Genomic DNA, 26896 nt, shown 5'->3' on the forward strand with positions numbered 1-26896 from the left:
ATACGGCCCTCAAGAACACCCTCTGCAGGCACCATCAGCTCATCCGGACCACCAAGAGATACTCCTTCAAAGAATGCATCGACCTGCACAGGCTCCCCACAACAACAACATCGTGAAGGAACTCTCCAGCACCAACGACATCCCACCTTCGAAAGACCTCTGCGACTCCCTAGCCACCTTCTTTCACCGCAAGATTGCAGACATCCACAACAGCTTTAACACCAAGACCCCCCCGACAGTTACCAACACCTCAGACTCACCACCCCCCAGCCACACCAACCTCCTGCTCTCCTGGACCCATGTCAACTTCGATGATATCACCAAAATCATGAACACCATTCACTCCGGCTCACCATCCGACCCCTGCCCTCATTACATCTTCAACAAAGCGAGCTCCATCATCGCCCTCCAACTCTGGATGATCATCAACAGCTCCTTCAAGACCACCACCTTCCGGAAAGCTGGAAGCACGCCGAGATCAACGCCTTACTCAAAAACCCCAAGGCGGACCCAAAGGACCTCAAAGCCTAACAGCACATCTCTTTGCTCCCGTTCCCGGCGAAGGTCATCGAGAAGATCGTCAACAGGCAACTTACCCACTTCCTTGAGGAAACAACACCCTGGACCCATCCCAATCCGGCTTCCGCAGCAACCAAGGCACCAAAGCACCAAGACCGCCCTCATCGCCGCCACCGACGACATCAGGACCATGTTGGACAAGGGCGAAACCGCGGCTCTCATCCGCCTGGACCTCTCGGCCGCCTTCAACACCATCTGCCACCGCACCCTACACACACGTCTCCACAACACAGGAATCCATGGAAAAACCCTGGACTGGATCAGCTCCTTCCTCACCAGCAGAACCCAGAGAGTCCGCCTCCCTCCTTTCCGATATAAAGCCAACAAAACCATCTGTGGCGTACCCCAAGGATCTTCCCTCAGAACGACCCTCTTCAACATCTACAGGTCACCGCTCGCCAACATCGTCCGTTTTCACAACCTCAACACCGCCTCTTACACCGACGACACCCAGCTGATCCTCTCCCTCACCAGGGACCCCGCCACTGCCAAAAACAACCTCCACGAAGGAATGAAGGCTGTCGCCAATTGGATGGAGAACAGCCACCTGAAACTGAACTCAGACAAGACTGAAGTCCTCATCCTCGGCTACAGTCCCTCCGCCTGGGACGACTCCTGGTGTCCGACCACTATGGGAGCCGCACCGATGCCCACCGACCACGCACGCAATCGGGGGTTCATCCTGGACTCATCGCTCTTCATGACCCAACAAGTCAACGCTGTCTCATCCTCCTGCTTCAACACCCTCCACATGCTCCGCAAGACCTATAGGTGGATCCCCACTGAAACCAGAAGGACGGTCACACAGGCCCTCATCAGCAGCAGACTGGACTACAGCAACGCTCTCTACACAGGAACCACGGGCAATCTCCAGAAAAGACTGCAAAGCATACAGAACGCCTCCGCACGCCTCATCCTCGACATCCAGCGCCACAGCCACATCACAGCCCACCTGAGAGACCTGCACTGGCTCCCCATCAACAAGAGAATCACCTTCAAGCTCATCACCCATGCTCACAAAGCACTTCACAACGCCAGACCAGCATACCTTAACGAACTACTCACCTTCTACACCCCAAACCAACAGCTCCGCTCCGCCAACCTCACCTTCACCACCGTTCCACACATCCACAGGTCAACAGCCGGTGGCAGATCCTTTTCCCACCTCGCCGCCAAGACCTGGAACACCCTCCCCATCCACCTGCGGCTGACCAATGACCTGCTGACCTTCAGGAGACACCTCAAGACCTGTTTGTTCGAGCAGTAGCAGCTCCCCCTCCTCAGCGCCTTGAGACCCTCGCGGGTGAGTAGCACGCTCTACAAATGTACTGATTGATTGATTGATTGATTAATTGTAATCTCCAATTAATGCTAAAGGAGGCGATCCTGTGTGCACAGCAAATATAGGTGACATACGAGTTAAAGTCACAATGGACTCTGGGTCACCTGTAACCTTTGTTACAGATGATTTGTACTTTAAGGAATGTTGGCTTATCCCCTCCTGATAATTGCACCTTTGCATTTGGAGGTTTCACAATTGATATGCTGGGGTACTTTCAGGAGAAGATTAAGTTCAAAGATATAGAGATTTTTACCAAGATCTACAGCATATTGCAGTAGAAAGATTAAGGGGAGTTAGGGATGGTGCTCAGGCCATATCCAACATTCCCTGTTTCCTTGGGTGATGTGTGTGATTCCCAGGAGACATCTCTAAGTTAATTATTGGAGGTCTACACAGCTCTTTCTGAAGACAAACTTGGCACTGTAGAAGGTTTTCAACATAGGATAATTTTAAAACATCAGGCCATTCCTGTTGTACATAATGTCAGGACCATACCATTAAGCATCCCAAAGGATTGTTTAGATATCATATGCAAGGAAGGGGTTATAGAACCTGTTGACTGTTCTCAGTTGATCTTCCCTATAGTGGTAGCCAAAAAGAGAACAAGGGACTGGAGATTGTGTCTGGATCTCAGATCCTTGAACAAGGACATCCTGGTAGACTAGTTTCCCTTCCCAAAGATCCAACAAACGTTTGCACATTCAGACAAGGCAAAGGAGTTTTTCACTCTATATCTGAGATCAGCCTACCACCAAATGGAACTCAGTGAGAACTCTAAATCCCCTACCAATTTCAATACATCATTTAGGGTGTTGAGATTCATTCGAATGCTATTTTTACAGGCATCGGCAGGGCCAGTTTCCCAGAAAGTGATGTATACTTTATTTCGCAACATGGGATGTGTGTTAGCCTATCAAATTGACATTTACTTAATCTGAACAGGAACATTTGCTTGTTTTAGGAAAGATATTGAGCGTATTGCTTGACAGAGGTGTTACGGTTAAGAAGAACAAATGTCAGTTTCTGGTGAGCTATGTGAAATATCTGGGGCATAATATTTCAGCAGAAGAGATCTGGCCAAAGTTGGGTTTGCTGGAGGCTACAAAGGATTGCACACCTCCCAGTCATAAGGATACATTGCTATCTTTCCTTGGGTTGGATTACAATTTGCTGACAACATTCCACTGTAATCTGAGCCATTGAGGAAGCTATTCAGAAGTAGATTTAAATAAAAGTGGGATAATGAAGAGGATTTATCATTTGAAATTGAGAAAGCCTGATCTTAAATGCTCCAGCACTCCATGCATTTAGAGGTGACATTCCTTCAACGGTCACTGCTGACACTACTGCAGTCTGTTTAGGGGCTGTTCTTAGTCAAATGACGGGGGACAACGAATACACAACTGTGTTAGCATCAAGGTTGCTTTCTCACTCAGAACAATATTACAGCATGATTGAGGGATGGGCACTGGAGTGTGCTTGGGCAAATAACCACTTCGCCATATATTTGTAGGGAAGGACATTTTTCATTGGTGACTGGTCATAACAGGCTTGTTTACTTTCTTTTTTAAAAGAGTTTCAACAAAGTAATTCTCAGACTGGTTAGGCTATTCTAAAAACAATTATGAATTAAAGTTTAAGGTGAAGCACATACCAGGTGGGGTGAATGCTAGGGCAGATTTTCTCTCCAGGTGTCCATTAGACCAACCCTTGGTTGATAGCAATACGGATAAAGTGGACTGTGTGAGTGTAATTAATGGATTGTCATATCAGAAGGTGTGGTATTGTCCAATGAATGGTCAAGTTGTTCTGAAGAAGTTGGCCTAGAGAAGGTAATTTGGAGAGTGAAGTCAAAAATTAGTCAAAGATAAAAGACGAAATGAGCATTTAAGGGGATGTTGAGAAGGAACTGTTCCCCCAGCAGTACTGAAATCCCATCTGACAAGGTTGGCTGATATGGGGCATGCAGGTACGACAGGCACTAAAAGAGGATTTGTGAGCATTACTGGTGACCTGGGATGGACACTGAGGTTGACACATATAGAATGTGTTGTGTGTAATGCATGGGGGTGGAAAAATCTCTCCACACTCCTAATAGTCCCCTATCACAAGTGGATTTTTCTGAAAAGCCCAGGGAGAAACTAGCAAGAAGTTGCAGGAAACAATGACGTATGCTTTGGTTGTGGTATGCAATGATTCCATGTGGATTGAGTGCGAGTTCATGAGAGAACCCAATACCAAGGCCATGATAGATTTCTTAAAAGCTTTGTTTCAGAAGCAAGGGATTCTCAAGTATTTAGTATCTGACAATGAAGTGCAATTTAAATTGGTGTGCATGGAAATGCTTTTGGTTTTGCATGGCAATAATCATTTGTCAGTAGTCTTGTACAGTGGAATGGTATGGTAGGGGGAGCGAACCACATGGAGAACACCATATTATGCAATTGGCTTTGGCCTCAGGTTCGGATGTTTATGAGGAGGTCAGTAAGAGGTTATGGAGTTATAATAACACTTCTGACTCCACTATGGGCATGGCTCCATTTAAGAGCTGAAGGGAAGGCATTCCTCCAATGGTTTGTTTCCGAGGTGGGTTTTGGACAGCACATGAGCAGATGGTAGAGCTGCCAAACTGGATGAGGTACAGCGTAGGGTAGAGTTGATGCAAACTAAAAACAAATCTAGGTATGATGAACTCAAAAGCATGAAAGGTGTGTGTTTTTAGGTTGGGGATTTGTTGAGAAATAAAAGGCCTCTGGGACAGGGAAGGAAAATCTAAATTAGATTAGAAGAGAGACAGTAAGGTTACTTAGCCTAATCAATCTTCCAAAGCGGTAGTGTCCCGTCAACCCACCAAAACAGCTTCAGCAGCTAAAACTTCTGCTGCAAATGATTAATCGTTGGGAGAAGGAAGTGACAGCAACAACCATGTGATGATGGATAATACTACAAATTGTAGTAGATAATAGTATTGGGAGGGATGCATATGTGCTGGACATGGTCATTTCTGCAGGGTCATCACCAGACTTTGCCTTGCTCCTACTATTTGTTCCTAAATCCATTTTTGTTGGCCTTAGAACTCTGTGCACTTTACCACTACAAACGGGTGCTAAAGTGCTTGTGCTCTCTCCCTATAACATGGTAGAATTGGATTATATCCGATTGGCATATTTGACTTATTTATAGGTCCCTAGTAAAGTAGCACTACATATGACCAGGGCCTGTAAATTAAATGCTAGTAGTGGACCTGCAGCATGGATTGTTACATCCACTTAGGTAGCACTTTAAACATGTCTCGGGCCTGCCTTTGCAGAGTCTGTGGGTGCAGTTTTAAACTGCCATTTCGACCTGGCAAAGTAAATGTTTTGCCAGGCTTAAACCTCTCTATTTAATACATATAAGTCACCCCTAGGATAGGCGCTGGACAGTCCAGAGGGCAGGACACAGTGTATTTAAAAGTGGAATATATACTTTCAATTTTTACATGGTACAGAAAAACTCTTACATTTGTTTTTTACTACTGTAAGGCAAACTTCTCCTCATAGAACAACAATGGAGTTACCTTTTTACATTTTATAAGTGTCATTTCCAAGTGTGAATGGGTAACCAGTTCATTTTCGTGTCTCTGGAATTCTAATTTAAAATCCTGAATTATGGTTAGTGTAGGAAGATGGCTCTGTATGTACTATTCCAAAGTAAGAAATAGCATGCACAGAGTCCAAGGGTTCCCCTTAGAGGTAAGATAGTGGCAAAAAGAGATAATTCTAATGCTCTATTTTGTGGTAGTGTGGTCGAGCAGTAGGCTTATCAGAGGGTAGTGTTAAGCATTTGTTGTACACTCACAGGCAATAAATGGGGAACACACACTCAAAGACAATTTCAGGCCAATAGGTTTTTATATAGAAAAATATATTTTCTTAGTTTATTTTAAGAACCACAGGTTCAAGATTTACAAACAATACTTTGAATGAAAGGTATTTCACTTAGGAACTTTAGGGTGCAGAGTGCAAAGTCTCATGCTTCCAGCGGGAAACGTGTGTTCTTTCAAAGTTGCTTCTTTGTTGCAAAGATGTTTCTTCTTTGGAGCAGAGCCTCTGTCCTCGGGAGTTCTTAGTCCTTTTAGATGCAGGGTAGTCCTGTGAGGCTTCAGAGGTCGTTGGACCCTGTGGAACACGTCGCTGTTGCGGTTTTTCTTGAAGTGGGGCCGGTAGAGCTGGGGCCAAAGCAGTTGGTGTCTCCGTCTTCTCTGCGGGGCTTTCAGGTCAGCAGTCCTTCTTCGTCTTAGGTTGCAGGAATCTAGGGCCAGATGTAGCAATATTGCAAATTGCGACTTGCAATTTGCGAGTCCATCCGACTCGCAAATTGCAAATCGCAATTTGCAATGCAGAACGGTGTCTCAGACACCGTCTGCGAGTCGCTATGGGGTCGCAAAGACCCACCTCATTAATATTAATGAGGTGGGTCGCAAATTGCGGCCCCATAGCGACTGGGCACTCGCTAACATGGAGGCCTGCTGTAGTCAGCAGACCTCCATGTTCGTGACTGCTTTTCAATAAAGCATTTTTTTTTTTTAAGGAAAATGAGCTGCACTTAAAAAAAAAATCTGAAACCTTTAGTTACTGAATTTTTTCAGGGCAGGTAGTGGTCCATTGGACCACTACCTGCCCTGAAAAAATATTTTGTGGTCCATTCACAAAGGGGAAGGGGTCCCATGGGGACCCCTTCCAATTTGCGAGTGGGTTACCATCCACTTCAAGTGGATGGTAACTGCGACTCCATTTGCGACCGCATACGCGGTCGCAAATGGAATTGCATACCACTCCGAGTCGCAAATAGGAAGGGAACACCCCTTCCTATTTGCGAGTCGGAAATTCATTTTGCGAGTCGGTCCCGACTCGCAAAATGCATTTCTGCATAGGAAACTCACATTTACGACTCGCAAACGGCAAATCGTTTCCTACATCTGGCCCCTAGTTTCCTAGGTTCTGGGGAGCCCCTAAATACTGAATTTAGGGGTGTGTTTAGGTCTGGGAGGGCAGTAGCCAATGGCTACTGTCCTTGAGGGTGGCTACACCCTCTTTGTGCCTCCTCCCTGAGGGGAGGGGGGCACATCCCTATTCCTATTGGGGGAATGCTCCAAAATCAAGATCGAGGATTTCTAAAGACAGGGGTCACCTCAGCTCAGGACACCTTAGGGGCTGTCCTGAATGGTGGGTGACTCCTCCTTGTTTTTCTCATTATCTCTCCTGGACTTGCCGCCAAAAGTGGGGGCTGTGTCCAGGGGGCGGGCATCTCCACTAGCTGGAGTGCCCTGGGGCATTGTAACACGAAGCCTGAGCCTTTGAAGCTCACTGCTAGGTGTTACAGTTCCTGCAGGGGGGGGGGGGCTGAAGCACCTCCACCCAGAGCAGGCTTTGTTTCTGTCCTCAGAGAGCACAAAGGCTCTCAATACATGGGGTCAGAAACTCGTCTCTCAGCAGCAGGCTGGCACAGACCAGTCAATCCTGCACTGAACAATTGGGTAAAATACAGGGGGTATCTCTAAGATGCCCTCTGTGTGCATTTTTTAATAAATACAACACTGGCATCAGTGTGGGTTTATTATTCTGAGAAGTTTGATACCAAACTTCCCAGCATTCACTGTAGCCATTATGGAGCTGTGGAGTTTGTTTTTGACAGACTCCCAGACCATATACTCTTATGGCTACCCTGCACTTACAATGTCTAAGGTTTTTCTTAGACACTGTAATGGCATAGTGCTCATGCACCTATGCCCTCACCTGTGGTATAGTGCACCCTGCCTTAGGGCTGTAAGGCCTGCTAGAGGGGTGACTTACCTATGCCACAGGCAGTGTGAGGTTGGCATGGCACCCTGAGGGGAGTGCCATGTCGACTTAGTCATTTTCTTCCCACCAGCACACACAAGCTGGCAAGCAGGGTGTCTGTGCTGAGTGAGGGGTCCCTAGGGTGGCATAAGACATGCTGCAGCCCTTAGAGACCTTCCCTGGCATCAGGGCCCTTGGTACCAGGGGTACCAGTTACAAGGGACTTACCTGGGTGCCAGGGTTGTGCCAATTGTGGAGACAATGGTACATTTTAGGTGAAAGAACACTGGTGCTGGGGCCTGGTTAGCAGGGTCCCAGCACACTTCACAGTCATGTCAGAATCAGTATCAGGCAAAAAGTGGGGGGGTAATTGCAACAGGGAGCCATTTCCTTACACAAGCCCCCCCAGCCCACAGGCCAGGAGACTCAGCCAAAACTGGGAGAGTCTTCCTAGTCTGTCAGGCGAGGAAGAGTAGAGGAAATAGGCTGGTTTGTTGCAGGGCCTACTCTGCCTTACATCCTCCTGTTCAGGTCATTCCCTCTGGGGAACTGACCCACTTCCACAGTGATAGGACCTAGTCTGAATTGCCTCTTGTCTGTGCTTTTAATGTCTTCACCCATTCTCTCTATTTTGGGGTTAGAGGTATCCACCTCTGCTAATCTTATCTTAGCCAGGGTCACCCCTAGCTTACCCAAAGAGGTTACCCAGAGCTGGAGTAACCCCACCATGACCAATAGGGTCAGGGGGCCTAACTTGCTATTTGGCATGGGATCAGACCACCATGCCAAGGATAGTGCAGCCATAAAGGCTAACACCCAGCAGAGGCAACTGACAGCTGTCAGTGACCAGAACCACACCTTTAGCTCTTCACCTACAAGGGAAGGGGCTAAGTTACAGGCTTCTTTGGGTTCAGGGTGCCTGTCTGCTTTGTTAGAGTGGGGGTTACTACATCTTGTAGTAAACACCCTTCTTCCACTCTTTCTTCTGTTAACTGATGAGCCACCCACCCAGTTTTAACAGTTGCCTGATTAGCTAGGACGTCTTGTGGGTCAGGTTGGACTTTACCAGTGCCATTTTTTGAGTTCTCCCCTACTGGAGCAGAATCTCCTTGGCTTGCTGGAACCTTGGCCAAAGGTTGTCCACCTTTCCTACTCTGTTTTCCTTTCTTTTTCTTCTGGGGCCTACTTGCAGTTACTGCAGGGGTAGCACCTCCAGAGTCCTTGGGAGAGGACTGGCACTGGACCAGTTCCTCTCTTGGGCTCTGACTAACCTCTGGGTAGTCATTTCCAAGGAGACAATCAAGGGGGAGGTCTGTACTGACTACCACCCTTCTCCAGCTAAAAGTCCCACCCACTTCTATTGGCACAAAAGCCACAGGCCTATCAGTGACCCTGTCTGGGCTAACTCTTACTCTGGCAGTCTCACCTGGGATGTACTGGTTTGAGAACACCAGCCTGCCATGCACAATAGTGCGACTGGCACAAGTGTCTCTCAGTGGCTGGGATTCCATTCACCAGTAGGTGGTGGAAGTGTCTACTTCCCTCTGGAATCTCCAACTCACCTGTTGGGCCCTTTTTCCAGTTGAAGGCTATGAAGACCTCCTCATCTGAGGAGTCATCCCCAATTGCTACACTGGTCACCCTTGGGATTTGTTTTTGGGACAAGAAGTGTCCTTGGTGTGGTGCCCTGTCTGTCTACAGTTTTGGCACCATGCCTTAGTGGCATCCCAGTTCTTATCCTGGTACCCACCTTTGTTTTGGGTTGTGTCTTGGGGCCCACCCACCTGGTCTGGTTTTTGGGGGCCTACAGAGGACAGTTTTTCTGTGTTTCTAGTGTCAACCACTTTCTCATGGGGAGGCTTTGTAACCCCTTTCTTTTGGTCACCCCCAGTGGAAGTTTTGGTTACCCTAGTCTTGACCCAGTGGTCTGCCTTCTTTCCCAATTCTTAGGGAGAAATTGGACCTACGTCTGCCAGATACTGATGCAACTTTTCATTGAAGCAGTTACTTAGTTAGGTTGGATTTTAAATTACAGTTTCAAAAATGCTACTTTTAGAAACTTGGCACTTTCCTGCCTGAGCCATTTAGTGCCTGTAGCATGCTTCTAGTGACAAGACTGGGTGTAGCTGAAAGTTGGGCTTTGTGTATTCGTTTTAGACAGGCACACACAATAGGTAGCTTAGGTGTGCCTGGATGGGCCATCTCTGGTAGGATGAGAATGAGGAGCTGGACATAGTCCCACTTACACATGAATAAATGTTGTCCTTCCTCCACACAAAGGGCTGCATACCTCTGTAGTTAGTTTGGAGCCAGGACAGGGAAGGCAGGATCCCTGGGGACTTCAAAGGCAAACCTCTTGAAGCATCTCCCCCACTTTATAGGCAGAACAGGGTACAAGTACTGGATCTCAGACACCACCACTTTAGTACACTTCTGGACCTATGGATCTCTGCCAGGAAGAAGGACTGCGGTACTGCTACTTGGATTGCCACTCTGATGGACTATTGCTTGAAAGGAACTGCTGCCCTGCTGTGCTGATATGTTGCCTGCTGCCCTCTTGCATGGGTGAGAAGGACTGGACCTGCAAATCTTGAACCCAGAAGCCAGAGTTACTCCAAGGGCTAGTTGTCTGTCCCCCTGATCTGAAGCCTCGGGGGCTTACCAGGTTTCTGAAAAACGTACACCTGCCCCTAAACACTGTCATCTGTGAGTCTACCCTGCCAAATGGTGCCAGCAAAGTCCTGCACCCCTAGATGTGGGCCTAGGTGCTTGCCAGCCTCTGTGAATCCAGCGGAACTGATGTATCTCCTCTGCTGCACAAAGCAACCTGGAACAGAACCAACACATCTCCGCTGCTGCCTGGATTAGACCTGTTGCAAAGAATTTCATTGCCTCTGCAGGCCACAGCGCCTTCGGACCTGCCACTGAACGACATACCCTCAGTACAGGGCCTCACATCCGTCATCGGTGGCAGCCTTGCTAGACTCCACATCGCAGCCTCTCAGCTCTTCAGAACCGAAGCTTTATCCCGACTGCGCACCACATCCTTGACGCCAGGCTTCACATTGCATGACCCAATTACAGGATCCTCGATGATGACACAACACCTCACATCACAGCCTCACCACATCTTGGAACCTATGGCGGCTGGTGGACTTGTGAAGTGGCGGGGTGAAAGAAACTTCTTTAGATCCATGTTAGTGAGTGAAGTGAAAAAGTATCATGTCATTGAAAGAGATTCAGGGGGAAAACATCTGAGACAATCATTGCATTTTATAGCATTATTTGCACATAAATTAGCCCAAAACTCAGGTGTTCTAAAGTGATACTAAGAACATATTCTAGTAACTCTAAACTCTGCTAGGCAGTCCTTCCCTTCCTAAGGCAGCTGAAGCTCACCCTCCTAGAGACACACCACAATATCCCTAAAAATGGTAAATATTATAGGCAGTTAAACCAAAGTTTCCACAAATGCTTTCCATTTTTCAAGATATAGGTCACATCATGCTTCATTTAATTTTTCCATCTTACTTTGCACTATGCAGGGTTCATTCCCCAAATTTCAGCCAGGCACAAGGCAAAGCCTGCAGTCAGCTGGTCAGCTAGCTGCTTCCAGGTATGTTTCCCCTCAGGGAAGGGGGTGTTGAATATTCAATCAGTCGATCATCTTTCTGTCTCTTTACCTAGAGCCTGATTACTGCTCTACCTCCAGGGCTGCTGTCTGGTCGAGGATGGATTTCAGTAACGTTCGGAACGGTTCACGCCAAGGTAAACCTAACCAATTCTGCAGCTGCTGCCATGCTGTTTTCAGCATGAGAGAAGTGTCAGAATTGGATGGAGCAGCCTAACCCAGCGTTCCTTTTACCACTGGTGGCCTGTATCTGCAACCCTCTGACTGTTAACACAGTTGCTGGATTGTTGCAAGTAGCAGTGTCCATGTCAGGCTGGCCGTTGCAAGACAACCAGACAATCTGACATGAGCACTCCACACTTTACGCGTCATCCCTGCTCATCTTAATAAAATGGTAATAAGACCATTTCATTAATTTGTTGGTTTACTGCTACACTCACAGCAGGCGGGGAGATGCTCCTCCACCCTAATGGAGGAATCATAGCTGCTTGGGACCAACGCATCGCTTTGGCTGTGTGACGCATCTTCAATTCGAATCCACGCAGCGCTTTGCATACAAGGTTTCAAGGTACTGTGTTTTAATTAACCATCTGGGTACCGGTAGATGGCCCACCACTCCATCGTGGTCTCCCTGAACTTGCAACTGTGTCCCTGCCAGGGGTGACCTGAGATCCACAGCTGGAACTTTATTCCTTTTGGCACCACTTAACTATATAACTTTATAGGTGAATGTCTCTGGTTCGACTGATTGGATTTTTGTCATTTTGGTTTTGTTTTATTTATGAAACTTTACTCTTTTTTTCTAAATCACTTGTGGTCTCCTTTTGTAGTGTGTTTTCACTGTGTTACTGTTTGAAGTGTTGCACAGATACTTTACACATTGCCTCTGAGTTAAGCATGACTGCTCTGTGGCAAGCTACCCCAGGATTGAGCACAGGTTAATGTAGGGTTTGTTTGTGACTTCACCCTGTGAAGAATTGAGATTTTTTCTGGAGAAGGGTTTCACCCCCCTCAACCAGTAACCCAATTTCCTACAACTAGTTATGTCCTCTGCAGGAATGTTGAGAATGAAAGGTGAAGGGGTTTCAGCTTCTATAGATGGCAATAGGTTACTCTCAGATCAATCATCATCAGTTTGTTAATCCTCAAATGATCAAAAGTTGGAAGTGATCAGAGGAGAAGACATATTAGTATTCCCATGTTTTACATGATTACGTTTTATCCATATGTATCACTACATGTTGAGTCGGTTTATTTAAAGGGGGAGGAGTGCTATGTGCTAATAAGATGTGTTTTGCCGCTTTAATATTTTTTGTGTATTGCCACTTTAACTTCTGCATTCTCTTTAGAATATTTGTTCAGGTGTCACTTGGTGTGATTCCAGCTCATTTGAGGCTGGTTCTGGTCTGACTACTTGAGGTACATTGTGTGCAGTTCTTAATCCTTTGGTCTATATCTACTTTAAACCTTTACTAGCATGTCCTTCATATGAGGTACCATACTACACTAACTTCTTCACAATTCTAACAATCTTCCCCCAAATACAGCTCTGCAAGCCTGGCATTCACACTGTGCAGCTGGCAGCAAGGACTTGCACCTCACCAGTTCCTGTCCATGGGGTTTGAACTTTTCATAGGCCCAAACAGAAGTTGGATGACGATCACTCTAATTAAAATGAGCCATAAGAGAAACAAATCTTAGCATATTTACGTGAACTATCTCTACTAGTTTCAAGGTATGTATCGTAGCTAATTGTCTTCTGTCTATATAAAAGACCATTAGAGGGATTACCCTTGGCAAGGACATTTGGCTCTCCTGCACATGACAAACCGCACCCAACTTTTTCACTAGTGCAATTTGAATAATTTAGGAGTGGCCTTTCACTAACCCCAGAGGTACTGCAATTTTAATGTAGGTCTCAAGTTTAAAGAGATTTCCCTGCCTGCCTGTCTGGCCAGTATGGTTGAACCAACGACTGTCATCATAGGCCAGTAGCACTGCAGGGAATATCTAAAATGCAGTGAAAATGGCATCACAGCTGCCTGCTAAATTCCAGGTTTGGATGAGAAAAGGGACAGGCTGGAAGCCAAAATCATTTCTTGTGAAAAATATTCAGACCAAGCCAAACTGCAGGTGGTTGTGACTAAAATATGGCTAAGGGTGCTTTCATGGTTAGGTCTAGGCAGTCCACCAAGCTCTGGAACCAGCCCTCTCACATGAAGCGATAGAACAGCCAGTTTGGTACTTAAAGAAGCGAAGCATAGTGAGCTTTTGCAGGAAAGGTGCCTAGCAGATGTCCCTCTCCCAATCTGGCTGAATGTGACAAGTGTGTCTGTTTGCTTAGGGTCACAAGCACATATATGGACACTGATGACAGGTGATGACAAAAGAGGGAAGGCCTGACATGAAGCCCTTTTCACATCCTCTGTCCTCAACCCTAATCCGCAGTGACTTCATCTAAAGAGGAGGCACACCCTACCTACCTGATGCTCCAATGGCTCAATTCCTGCTAGACCAGGTAGTCATCACTCTATTGTTATCTCTTCAAATGTCACTTATGCGTGACATGGCCAGCAGCAAAGACCATTGGGTCAGTTGACAGGGAGTCTCAAGAGTGATGTGTATAAGTAGGCCAGCAAGTGCAAATAAATAGCTTGGCCTCTAAACCATCAGAAATGCTCTTACAAAAATACTATTGGTAAAATTTACTATTTTTTCATGCAACGCATCGCAATAGCCAAGAGTGCAACTACTCACTTGTAAAGGTCTCATGGCACTGAAGGGGTTTATCCTCTGCGCTTCAGTTGATGAGCCAGGTTTTAAGGTCCTTTCGGAATTGAGGTAGCGATGATGACTGCCTGAGGTGCAGGTGCAGGGTGTTCAGCTCTTTGCCGTGAGGTAGGCGAAGGATCTTCGACCCGCCCGAGGTCTTCCGTATGCAGGGTACGCGGGCTAGTGCTTGTTGAATGGAGTGGAGGGGTCTGGAGAGGGAATAGATGGTGATGCAGTTGTTGAGGTAGGCGGGTCCAAGGTTGTGGAAGGCCTTGTATGTGGGGATGAGGTATTTGAAGTTGTTTCTTTTATTGATAGGAAGCCAGTGGAGGTCTCTAAGGTAATTGGAGATGTGTTTGCGCCAGGTAATGTCCATGATGAGTCTGGCGGAGGCATTTTGGATGTGCTGTAGTTTCTTCAGGTTCTTCTGGGTGGTGCCAGTGTAGAGGGCGATGTGAAAAAATGGAGAGCAGGACAGCAACATATCTACAAAGATATTTGAACTTTTGCCATTTGTAACTGTGCTTTACAATATCGCACACATGCAAAGTGGAAAACATTTGGAGAAAAGAAAACATACATCATTCTCTGTGCCCGCCTCGAGGAGGCACAATTCTTTGAGGCAAACCAACGACTACAAATGTTAGTAGATAGGGCAAGCATCAAAACTATGAATGGTAGTATGGAAACAACCCATGTACCACCCATATATGCTCCCTTGATGCAAAGTAACATGAAGCAGTGCAAACTGTTCCTTTCTGTTACTTTTATGTAACTTGGATCAAAAATCAACACTTTGTGATGGCTTGCATCACTTCTGGTGACTTTGCACCAGTGCAAGGTTCTTTTTAAATCTGGCCATATAACCACAATTTAACGCACCTACATCTGTTATTTCTAGCACTATTTTTAGAAATGGTAATGTGTATTTTACTGTTTTATTTGTAGATATACACGTTTTCTGACTGGACTTTAGTTTTTTCTTCTCACATTAATTGAAAAAATAATTTCTACAAATGTTCACATACTTTTCAACAGATTTGCACTACCTCTAAGGCTAACTCTTGACAGTCAATGGCATTAGAGTGCAATGAAAATGTTTTGTAAAAAGGCAGTTACTACTTTGTCTTTAAACAAAAAACATGTGCTACCTTACCCTTTTGATGTCCCAGTAAATGAAATGCATTTGGCATTGATGCAATCTATGTTTTTGCACAGGTATCTTTACCAGATTATAAACAACAGATGTGACATTTGAAAAGTTTTTCTTCTCATCAAACAGGGGTGAGCATGAGCCCAGGACCCTACTGAAAGGACAGTGGCCAGCAGGGTCGGACTGGGACACAAAATAGGCCTAGGCACCAATATAAATGCGGCCTACATTCGTGAATCAGACAGCTAAAAAAGGTGGCCACATTTGCGAATCATGGCAGTATTGAACTTGTAAAGAAGCGCTGCATAGATGTTTTGAAAGTTATGATAGACTGCTTGAATTTGTGCTCAATGCATGCAATGTTTGTAGTATTATCAAGGAAATTAATAGTAAAAGCTGACCCAACAAACCATAAAAAAGTCACACAAACAGCAGAAACACAGCCATCTGCAGGGACCTGCCAGCCCAGCCCTTCTGGCACTGTCAGACCTCCCTATAAACCAGTCTAAGCCTTGTAGCCTTGGTCACACGAGAAGATCTAGCGGGTGTCGTAGCAGTAAAATAATAATGCTTTTCAATCACAATATTGACAGCATATTTCTGTTTTCACTGTATGTTATGTTATGTTATGTTATGTTATGTTAGAACGTGTGCCCTCTGGCTCTTTGACTGTGACGTGTGAGAGCAGGAGGCTGGCTGAGCAGAAGTTTCTAGTAGGGGTGTGGAGGCTGATATACAGGGCCTTGATTGTGCAAGGCTTTGTGTGCGTGTATGAGGAGCATGAAGAGTGCACAATTGTCAACTAGGAGCCAATGGAAGTCTTTGAGATGTAGAGAGATTTTGGAACAAGATGGGAGTATGAGCATGCCCCTGCTTGGCTTCTGCGTTTTGGATAACTTGAAGTCTTCTGGTGAGATGTGCCAAGATGCAGACGTAAATAGAATGCATTCCTGTGGTCCAGTTTACTGGTGATCAGGGCCTGGGTAACAGGTCGACAGGTGTTCAACAAAAGCCATGTGAAGGCGATTGCACAGGCCTCATTGTTTATTTGATGATAGAAATAACACATTATTCAATATACTATTAATGTTATTAGAAGGCGGAGGTTACAGTCGCAAGATAAAGCTCTCTACCTTTTGGTGATGCCAAGGCTTCCTTGTCCACCACTACGGCCCCCTCGTGACGCACGGCACAGTGCACGTTCTCTGCGACTGGGAATTCAGCTACCTGAACAGCGCTGTACTTGCCACTGCTGGACAGGACAGAGGCTGCTGGCTCAAGCCCAGTGTTTCTGCCGCTGGTGGAATTCATGAAAATCTGGGCTTCTTTAGGGTAAAAGTTCTTCACCAGGCAAGCGGCTGCTTCATCCGATCTCAGCACGAAGACAGATGGCTGCAAATTTGTTTGGTCCCCTTGGCAAAAAAAAAAAAACCACAAAAAATAAAAACAACACACACAAAGAAATGAACCCTTATTAATGCGGCTTGAATAACTACTTTCATCAAGAGCAACTCTCAGAGGCAAAGGTTGGAATATACGTATTTGCTCAGAATAACATTTATTGAATTCAAAAGGTTATTCATTAGGAACATATGACCGATATGTGTGAGATGAAGCATAGAAATACAATTGAAAATAAGACTAGAGGGTAGTAGTGGTACAGAAAACTGCACCTCCTGGGAGGTAGCTAAACTGATGTGGAGGGAGAATTTGTTTGGTTCTCAGATGGTGCAAGTGGTCTGGTGCCTCACTACCCGTAGGCATAAACAATGTGTATAAGAAACACAAGTGACAATGAACAGATATGACCACAGCACGCAATATGCAAAAACATAAGTAGAATACATCAATACATTCAAAGTATGAAGGATCCGTTGATGAAAGGATAGATTTCACATTTTTCATAGGCAAAATCTTTTATTTCGAACAGTTCTGTGAGTAGAAAGGCAAGTCCAAAAAACACAGCCAACACGTTTTTCATCACCAAAGTGACTTCTTCAAGGCTGTAAGAGATGTATAAACATTATGGGCCTGATTCTAACTTTGGAGGACGGTGTTAAACCGTCCCAAAAGTGGCGGATATACCACCTACCATATTACGAGTTCCATAGGATATAATGGACTCGTAATACGGTAGGTGGTATATCCGCCACTTTTGGGACGGTTTAACACCGTCCTCCAAAGTTAGAATCAGGCCCTATATATTTTCTTTGGACTGATGTGTAAACGTAAAGCATAAAGGTGCCCAAATGTATAAGTGAATGATCCAGGTAAGTGGTGAAGAAAAATTATCAAAAGTTAAATGACATAGCAATGGTAATAATGGAGATGAAAACAGCGAAAACAGACACCACGGTGAGTAAAAGGTGACATAGTCAATGGGAGAAAATGATCAGGAAAGGCTGCCATAGAACCAATTTCAAGATTTAAAACAAGAAGCACCTGAAAGCAGAACAGTGTGAGCATTAAGTGTGCAGACGTGAAACAGATTCACAGTTCCCGTAGCTGGTGATAAAGCCATCCTACATGAGAGAAAAATGAAATATTGAGAAGCGTGCTAAGTAGAGTGAAGAATGTAGACCTTGGACCTACCAAAATTTTAGGTAGAATGGAGAAGGTTCCGGGTGGAGAGAGTTGCGCAAAAAGTAATGCTGCAAAGCAGATATGAGAAGAACAAAGATTCAAAGTTATGACAGGCAGGTGAATGAACTACGAGGGGGTAATAGAAAAGGGTATAAAACTAGGAGACGTTACCTGTATCCAGAGTGGGTGTAGAGGAAAGTGCCTTGTTCGCACAGCAGAGGGTAGTAAGCGTTAAGACCATAAATAAAGGTAACATACTTCGAAGGACCCTGGTACATCCTGATAAAGTCCTTGAGGAAGAGGAGGGAGGTGAAGGAAAACATAAAATATAAAGCCACGGGCTGGAGGGGTGGTGGAGAAGGTCCATATAGCAAGGTAAGTAGACATATAATGGGAGTAGGTGTATGGGTGAAAGGAGTACGAGTGAAAAGGCATTAGCTGGGTCTAGTAGGTTAGAGTCGATTGGTAAGAGTTTAAAAAATGAAAGGACAAGATTAGCGGTAAGTTAGCTATTAGCTATTAAAAACATGAGAAGAATTAAGTAAAGAATCGGATGCGCAGAGACAAAATAGTAGTAGTAACGCGCTAGTCTGAACATGGCAAAAAATGGGAGGGATAAAGCAAAGAGGGAAGCCGAGGGAAAGTAGGGGTCAAGAAAAATGCATCTAACTGAGAGAGAAAACGAGCTCGTAGGAGGGGTCGGGCGAGTAAATGAGTGGATGCCAAACAGGTGTAGATGTGCATTCAGGGTAAAATGGTTTTAGAAGCCATAAGAGAAAAGGACGGCGACAGGTAATCTTACCTGTAGAGCCGAGTGGCGAGAAATGGACGCTAAGAGTATTATTCCGTTGTTAGGTAGCAACGTGGTGAAAGGCGCCGGGTTATGTACGCAACGTAATAAACCAAAATAAATGAAGTACTAGGAATTAAGGTACCTGATTAGAGGGCCGCAAAACATAGTAACTATGATAAAGTGAAGGAAAATAACACCGGCCATGTTGGGAGAGAAACGGTAGGGAAAGGAAAAAATTAAATAAGAGTTGATGATCAAACAGTGGGGACAGTCCAAGGAAAATATATATTGTATATACATCTCTTACAGCCTTGAAGAAGTCACTTTGGTGATGAAACAAGTGTTGGCTGTGTTTGTTGGACTTGCCTTTCTACTCACAGAACTGTTCGAAATAAAAGATTTTGCCTATGAAAAACGTGAAATCTATTGTTTCATCAACAGATCCTTCATACTTTGAATGTATTGATATATTCTACTTCTGTTTTTGCATATTGCGTGCTGTGGTCATATCTGTTCACAATTGAAAATAAAGTGAGTACCTAAGGGCCCCGTTTTGAATAGGACGCAGTGCTTCTTGAAGTTTGCTCTATTGTAATGAGCCCATGGTGTGTTATTAAACCACTGAAGTAGTTCAAGTTCTATATTTGTGCAAGAATTTTGGGGGCTGCGTGGCGTGTTGAATCAAAAGTCCCGCATGGCATTGTGAACTGTGCCATCCTGCACTCATATTGTGTGTTCTGTCTGCTCTGGTACATTCTGCCTGATTGGACTTAATTCATTAGTCCACAGGTAGGCGCTGCATATATGTTCTGTCATTCCGTAAAATAGTTCTGTACTCTCTTATTCTGGGATGGAGAGGTTGGGGGTACCCAACGTGTACCACCACCCCTAACTGAGAATTCCTTCTGCACTCTGACCTATCTGTGGGGTGACTGGTGGTTAGAAGTAGCTGGTGATATATCGCAGGCTAGAGAAGCCTGTTGGCTGTAGTGAGAACATTCAATCAGCCTTTGAAATCGAGGGTTATTCTCTTTCATCTGAGTTTTGTGTGAAACCTGCCAAGTTTTGTGCTGCCCCAAGCCAGGTTTTTTCTTTAATTTTGGGACATTTAGGGGGTCATTCTGACCCTGGCGGTACACTACCGCCAGGGCCAACGACCGCGGGAGCACCGCCAACAGGCTGGGGGTGCTCCCATGGGCATTCTGACCGCGGCGGTACAGCCGCGGTCAGAAACGGGAAACCGGTGGTGTACCGCCGGTTTCCCGCTGCCCTGGGGAATGGATTCCGACCCCCTTACCGCCATCCTGTTCCTGGATGGCGGTAACGGGTGTCGTGGGGCATGGGCACTGCAGGGGCCCCCGTGCCATGCAGACACTGAAAATCGCGACGGGTGCAAATGCACCCGTCGCACCCTTTCCACTCCGCCGGCTCCATTCGGAGCCGGCATCCTCGTGGAAGGGGGTTTCCCGCTGGGCTGGCGGGCGGCCTTCTGGCGGTCGCCCACCAGCCCAGCGGGAAAATCAGAATAGCCGCGGCGGTCTAATAACCGCGCAGCGGTATTCTGATGGCGGGACTTTGGCGGGCGGCCTCTGCTGCCCGCCAAAGTCCGAATGACCCCCTAAGTCTTGTTTATTAAGTTATAAAACATCACTAAAAGTTCCAGAATTCAACTAAAACAAGCATTTTCAATGCAACGGGGCTCGCATTTGCTCGAGTTAGAGCTATTTGCGTTGTAAACTCCTAGCCAGACTTTTCTTGACACAAATGAAAAGAAAAAAAAACACAGCGGGATTGCGCTATGTAAAATGCAGCGCGATCGCGCTGAAATTGAAAACGTAAAAACAGGGCGTGATCGCGCTATATAAACCCCAGCACGATCGCGCTGCGGGGAAAATAAACAGATAAAGTAGTCCGGAAACCCGGGCTGAAAACATCGAGCCTCAAATGGTTTCAGTACTTTACCGGTGCTGTGTAGGTGGGCTATACACCGGAAAAGGCATGACGTATGCATGCCTTTTTTTAGCAAATGAAAGCAAGCAGATTTTAAAGAGCAAGCCCAGGAACCAATTAAATTGACTGACGAGACCTGGGCATGGTTTCAAGCATGGGTTCAAGAGAGATTACATCATGGACAGAGCGCTTTGCGCTCGCCCATAAAAACCTGGACTGGTGCAGCACATCACGCATGAATCTGTGAAATATGGCAGCTGTGTCCATGAGTACGTTTTTGCAGAAATGGCAAGGCTCTTATTTTTTAGAAAGAACTATGGGGGGACTCATTAAGATAAGAAACGTGAGTTCTTGTTTTTCTACCCTTAAAATGTGCTCCAGCCTTGAGGCATCCCATGCCGTCACTCTAAGAAACCATGCACTCTCACCATGGCTTGTTCTTCATAGTATAGCACTGGGCTCATAATAGCTCAAAGTCTACCTGGCACCAGCAGACCTTAAACACTGAATAGGGCAGGGTCCCCTCCAGTCCTTACTGTCCCTGGAAGCAGAGCCAGGAATACCTGAGAAGCAACAGAAGCTTGGTGGAAAATGGGCCACATGGAGTGTGCGGACCCAACAAACAATCCGGGACTTCGCTCTCCATTCCCTTTCCATGTTTCCATTTGAATCCATTGAACCTGAATCGGAAAAGTGACAGCTCTGTTTTATCAAGGTGCACACAGCTTTGGATATAACAGCACCCTTAAGCCAGTGCTTACCTTCCCCTTTGCCGTAAAAGACCTCTCTACACGTTTACTGAAGGAGAAACAGAATATATACAAACCACTGTGTTTCTTTGACCTGCAACCCAGGATAAGGTTTAGAACTACATAGCCATCCCAACAGCAGTACCCAGTGAACAGCGGTACCCAGTGCTTGATTTAAGGCAATGGTTGCTGATGTGGTCCAGCAACACTCATTTCTAGGGACCAGCACTTATTCTCTTCAGACATTTCCTCAGAGCAAGAGAGGGAAAACCACACAAAGGGAAAAGAAGGAAGAAGAGAAAGACGGAAAACCCACCACAAAGGAAGAAAGCAGAAACTCACAGGAGTGAGATAAAAAGGGCAAGGAGTGTCTGAAAGTGGATTCAAAAGTCTTGGAGTGGATTCAAGTCCCCGCTGCCTTGGTACACAACGTTCTGTCGTGTAATAGCTGTCCGGCTTCTCAGCAGATCTTAGGGGGTGGAATATTCAGTCACCTATATTCCATCCACCATATTATGATTTCCATAGGATTAATGGAATCATAATATGGCATACATGATATCCGTCACATTGGTGACGGAGTAACCACGTCTACCAAGATTGTAATCAGGGCCTAAATCTGAGGCTTTGCAGATACAAACCTATTGTCTGGATCTGTTCAAGTAAAAGTTGAGGAAAGTAAAAAATTGCATTTATGATGGTAGAAAATGAATAAGACACATTTACACAATATTATTCCTACACTTAAAGAAAGGAAACAGGCATTACAGGAGGAGATGGCTGGGCAAAATGTGATGAATGACCACAAATTAATTAGTTTTCACTACAAAGACAAAATGTAACTGCAATCATTAAAAGCAGGAGCATTTCCCTTTCCAAGGTGGCAAAGGAAAGGGAACACACCAGGAGAATGCACTTCTAAACGTGTTACACTATCACTGCACACAGAAAGAGCGTCGGCTGCCAAAGGACACAGGATTTGGAAGCGGGGGGGGGGGGGGGGGGGGGGACGAAGGGGCAATTAGAACAAGCAGTGGTCTGCAAGGGTAGCCTCTGGTGAATATGATGTGTATTTCCTCCCCTCGCGAGTGCCTGGAGAGCATTCTATACTGCACATGGCGCTTTATGACCTTCAAATGCCACAGCACAAGTAGTGGACGGTACTTACTGGGCAAAACTGTGAGCTGGGTCCCCTGGCCAAACTTCAATGCTTTGTTATTGGAGGATCCGACTACCACCTCGTCACAGCGCTGTACAAAAAGTGTCCCAGTGAAAACTGTAGCGCCGCAGCCCTGCTTCGAGTCTGTGCCTCTGCCCCAAGCTGAGACCGCATCTCTTCACCCCGCCACTTCCCTGCTCTAAGGACGGCTTATACATTTTCAAATCCCGATAATGGCAACAGAAGACATCCTCGGCATGCTGACAAAAAGTACAACCCACTAGTTGGTTCACGGAACGCGTGAAAGAGGCCTTCGGGTCCAACGCTATTTTCTGTTGACTATGGTTCCCTGCGCACTCGTATTGTACAGTACAGCTCTGGTGTGTTTTTTTTTTCTTCGCATTTATGGTTTTGCGATAATTCTCGCAGAGAAGGGGATGCAGCTTGTTTCCATCGGAGGATCGTTGGGGCGACGCCGCCAGCATGAGAGAGAATGAAGGGGCAGGGGTGATAACGCCTGACTGTAACAGCAGAGGTGCCCTGATGCACGCTTCTTTGCACCTTCGTATTCACAACTCACATTCCACGCATTTCTCGTCGTTTCTGGCGGAGTTTTCACTGGCGGGGAACGATGACTGCAAGTGGCAGAAGCTCCTTCAAGAGTTCAATAACGTACACGATTCACCGAGAGCGCTTCCACTGCTGCGGGTGTGAGGAAACCACGTCTGTGTGCGATCTCACCACAAACAGCAGCTTATGACGCACTTACGAGAGACCACCTCGTGTTCCTAACTGCACGAGGTCTCAGATAAGCAACAGAAAATGATCATCTGAGTACAGAGGAAAAAGTGTATTATGGGGATGTTTTTCATCCACTGTTGCTGAGTGATATCAAATAGACAACGAGAGCGAAGCTCGATTTTTGTCTATGATGTCACTCAGAGCCGAGTTGAAAAACATCCCCTTAATTCACTTTTTACCCATCTATAATTTGTTGTCACAAATGGCCCCAGAATGATCTGTCTCTGCTTTCATCTGCTACGCAGTAGCAAAGGAATAATAAGGGAGCCATACATAACATACCTCTGTTATGTGTCCCTGTACCAAAAGTAAAAAAAGAAACGACCTTACCTGCCATCCTGGACTAACGGACAACCATATTCCCTGGCTTCCTTTCCCCATCCAGCTGTGCTTTCTGTTTCAAGTCAAAACAGACAATCAGAGGTGCGCTGACAAGCTGTCAGGGAGCTCTATCAGTCTGGCAAGGAACGCCTTTGTGGCATCTCAACATGGGTAGTTATCAACTGATGCTATGTCATAGCAGTGAAATATCAGTTTCAGAAACTGATATAAATGATAGTAGCTCTCTACCAGATCCATACTTAACATATAGGTTAATCACTGTGCCCACCTTGTTCCTCAACAAGGGTTTTTGCTCTTGTGGAGAGGGGGAGGGCAGTGGTGAATGTGCGTCCGTTCTGAATTTGCGTTAATCTGGACGTGTACTCAATAATAGTTCTTGTTTTTGTAAAAATTAGAAGGTAGGGTTTTCCTGGACTACCCATATATCTAGATGCCTACATTTTTTATTTTTGATTGTCTACACAAGATGTGTGTGTGGTCATTCTTTTAGTGAACAAAACTTTGTTTTGGGTTAAAACCGTGTCTTGGAAGCATTCCTTGACTTTAATTTGCTCAGACTCACAGAACAGGTTAAAAATACAAGACATATAAAGACTTAGGGCCTTATTATGGCCTTGACAGAGGGATTTCCTCCTTCACAAATGGGACAGATATCCCATCTGCCATATTATGATCCAATTATATTCTATGGGGATCATAATACGACGGTCATGTTATCTGTCACATGGATGTATGATGGAACAACGCATACGCAAACCATGCGTGCCTGTAGAACGTGAGTGGAATAACAACTGCATTGTTTCCACGCATGCCTTTACCACGCATACATTTTCAACAATTTTACGTTGTAAAGGTATGCCTAGTAAAGGCATGGGTGGGAACGGCATGCATGGTTCTAGCATGCCACCCCCCAACTGCCCTAAAAATATAACTACCTGACCACCCACCCACCCTAAAAACATATCTACCTGACCCCAACCCACCCTAAAAACATATCTACCGACCCCCCACCTGCCTAAGAACATAACTACCAATACCCCTCACCGCCCACTCTAAAAACAACTACCCCGACCCCTCACCTGCCCTAAAAAAAAAAACTACCCCAACATTCTGACCCCCCTAAAAAAATAACTGTCCAACCCCCACCTGCCCTCAAAAAATAACTACCCAACCCCCCACCACCCACCCTAAAAACATAACTACCCGACCCCCATCCTTAAAAAAAAAATACTATACCTCTCTCCACCCACCCACCCCTTAAAACTACCCCCAGCCCCACTTACCTGACCGCGTTCTCTCCTGATGCACTCTCCCTTTTTCTTTGCCTTAACCACCCATGTGCGTTGTTCAGCACATGCTTGGTTAAGGCAGAAAAAGAGGGAGTCATTGTTCCGGCAAGCATGGTGATGGCATCACGGCAAATGCATCTTGTTGCATTTGCCGCGTTGTAAGTGATGTTTCCCCGTCACATTTGTGATGGAAGAAACCCCTCCGTCAAGGTCATGATAAGGCCTTTAGTCAGGTAATCGGACTCCCTTTAGACATCATAGTGTCTCTGAAAACGTGATGGATCTGCAGCACTGTCAGTTACAAGTCAAGACCCTGTATGTCAGTGGTTCCCAAACTTTTTCGATCCCCGGCTCCTTTGACCTATTGGCCGCGTTGGCCACGGCTCCCCATTATGTTACTTTTTTTTGGCGGGTGGGGGAACGTAATCCCAGCCTGTACCTGTACCTACACTATTTACAGTTTGACTTCTTAATTCTCTCGTTCAGGTTCCTGAAAACCATTTATTTTAAATTATTTCTTTTCTTTTGTCATAGGGATATTATTAATGGTACTCTGGCGCCCTCCGCTGGTCACAATAATTAATGCAGGGGGTTTTGTTTCCAAAACCACGGTGAAAAGCTACCGATTAAAAGCACCTCCGAATGGTTTCCAGACTGTGTGCGGCGCCCCTGGCTAATTTTGACGGCGCACCAAGGAGCCGCGGCGCACAGTTTGGGAACCACTGCTGTATGTGAATACTGAGTTCTCACCTACCATGGCAGCACCAGCGCTGTATGCAATATAAATGCTCAAGCTTATACCTATGTTATAATCAAGACATTAGAATTATGCTGCAGGGGAGGGCCACATTATCTGTCAGGGTTCAGTAAATTATGTGGCAAAACGACAATTTATGAGCTTAATGCACCACCTATTTTGACAATATTACTTCGTAATTTTTTCATTTTTACACTTGTTAACAATGTCTGCTTTCATCTTACTGCTACCAATTTAACACCCAAATTTAGCAATTAGCAGCAGAACGTTGATGTCACCCTTTGGAAAGGGCCTTTCACTACGTGCTGCTACATTTTAGTAACGTTTTAGCTGTTTGATCTACGAACCAAGTTTTTTGTTAAAATCTGAAGATAATGCAGCAGATGATGGATTATGTGGCAAATGCGGCATATCTGTATCCATGCAAAAAACGTCTTGGTTGTATAATTACATAATTCCAGTGGCCCTGGTTATAATACTGTTGAATTATGCGCATGCAAATGCACTGAACGCAACACCCATATACACCTTTTCTCAAATATTACAACTCCACTGTAGGAGAATATTCAGAAATTATTGAAGATTGCTCATGCACCAGACTTACATAACACACCATGCCTAGGAAATCAAACTCCTGGTTACATAAAACTTCATACCTATGTGGAAATATACACTCCATAGAGCATACAGCACTGAAGCTGTGGTATTAGAAGTGGTACCTCATGGGACAGTCAAGTCCCATAACATAGCATTAGCTCTCATGGTGGCGTAGCAGAAATGCCAAGGGTAGTAATGCAAGTAAGGAAAATGGCCACCCACATCAAGTAGTAAAAGCAAGCCATAACTGGCATGCTTTGGCCCTTCACATCCCTGTGCCCAATGCCACTGCAGCTGATGGTCCGTCAATAGCCATGTCTCTGAACTCACACATGGAGCTAGGTATAGGGAGTAAGCTTGTGTTAGCAGACTTGAGGATCAACACGCATGGGAGAGTCGTGCTGGACTTGTGCATAAATCTTCAAACTTAAAGGAGGACACATCGACTGAATGACCATTACACCACTTCACCCCACAGGCATTTTGAATTCACTCAGACTGCTGGAGATAATGAGGGCCCAGGAGTACTCTATGATAACCAGTCCTCACAATCTCTCAAATCCTGTTGTACATGCCC

General features: G+C 45.6%; 1 gene segment (V, D, J or C); it reads right to left on the reverse strand.

Moving 5' to 3' along the window:
• LOC138300150 (T cell receptor delta constant-like) overlaps nt 1-26896 on the reverse strand; it is a 276372-nt gene that overhangs the window by 48138 nt on the left and 201338 nt on the right. The window contains 1 exon segment of the C gene segment in view: nt 16433-16711. Coding sequence covers nt 16433-16711 — 279 coding nt within the window.

Source organism: Pleurodeles waltl, chromosome 6 (genome assembly GCF_031143425.1).
Source record: "Pleurodeles waltl isolate 20211129_DDA chromosome 6, aPleWal1.hap1.20221129, whole genome shotgun sequence".
NCBI classification, from domain to species: Eukaryota; Metazoa; Chordata; class Amphibia; order Caudata; family Salamandridae; genus Pleurodeles; species Pleurodeles waltl.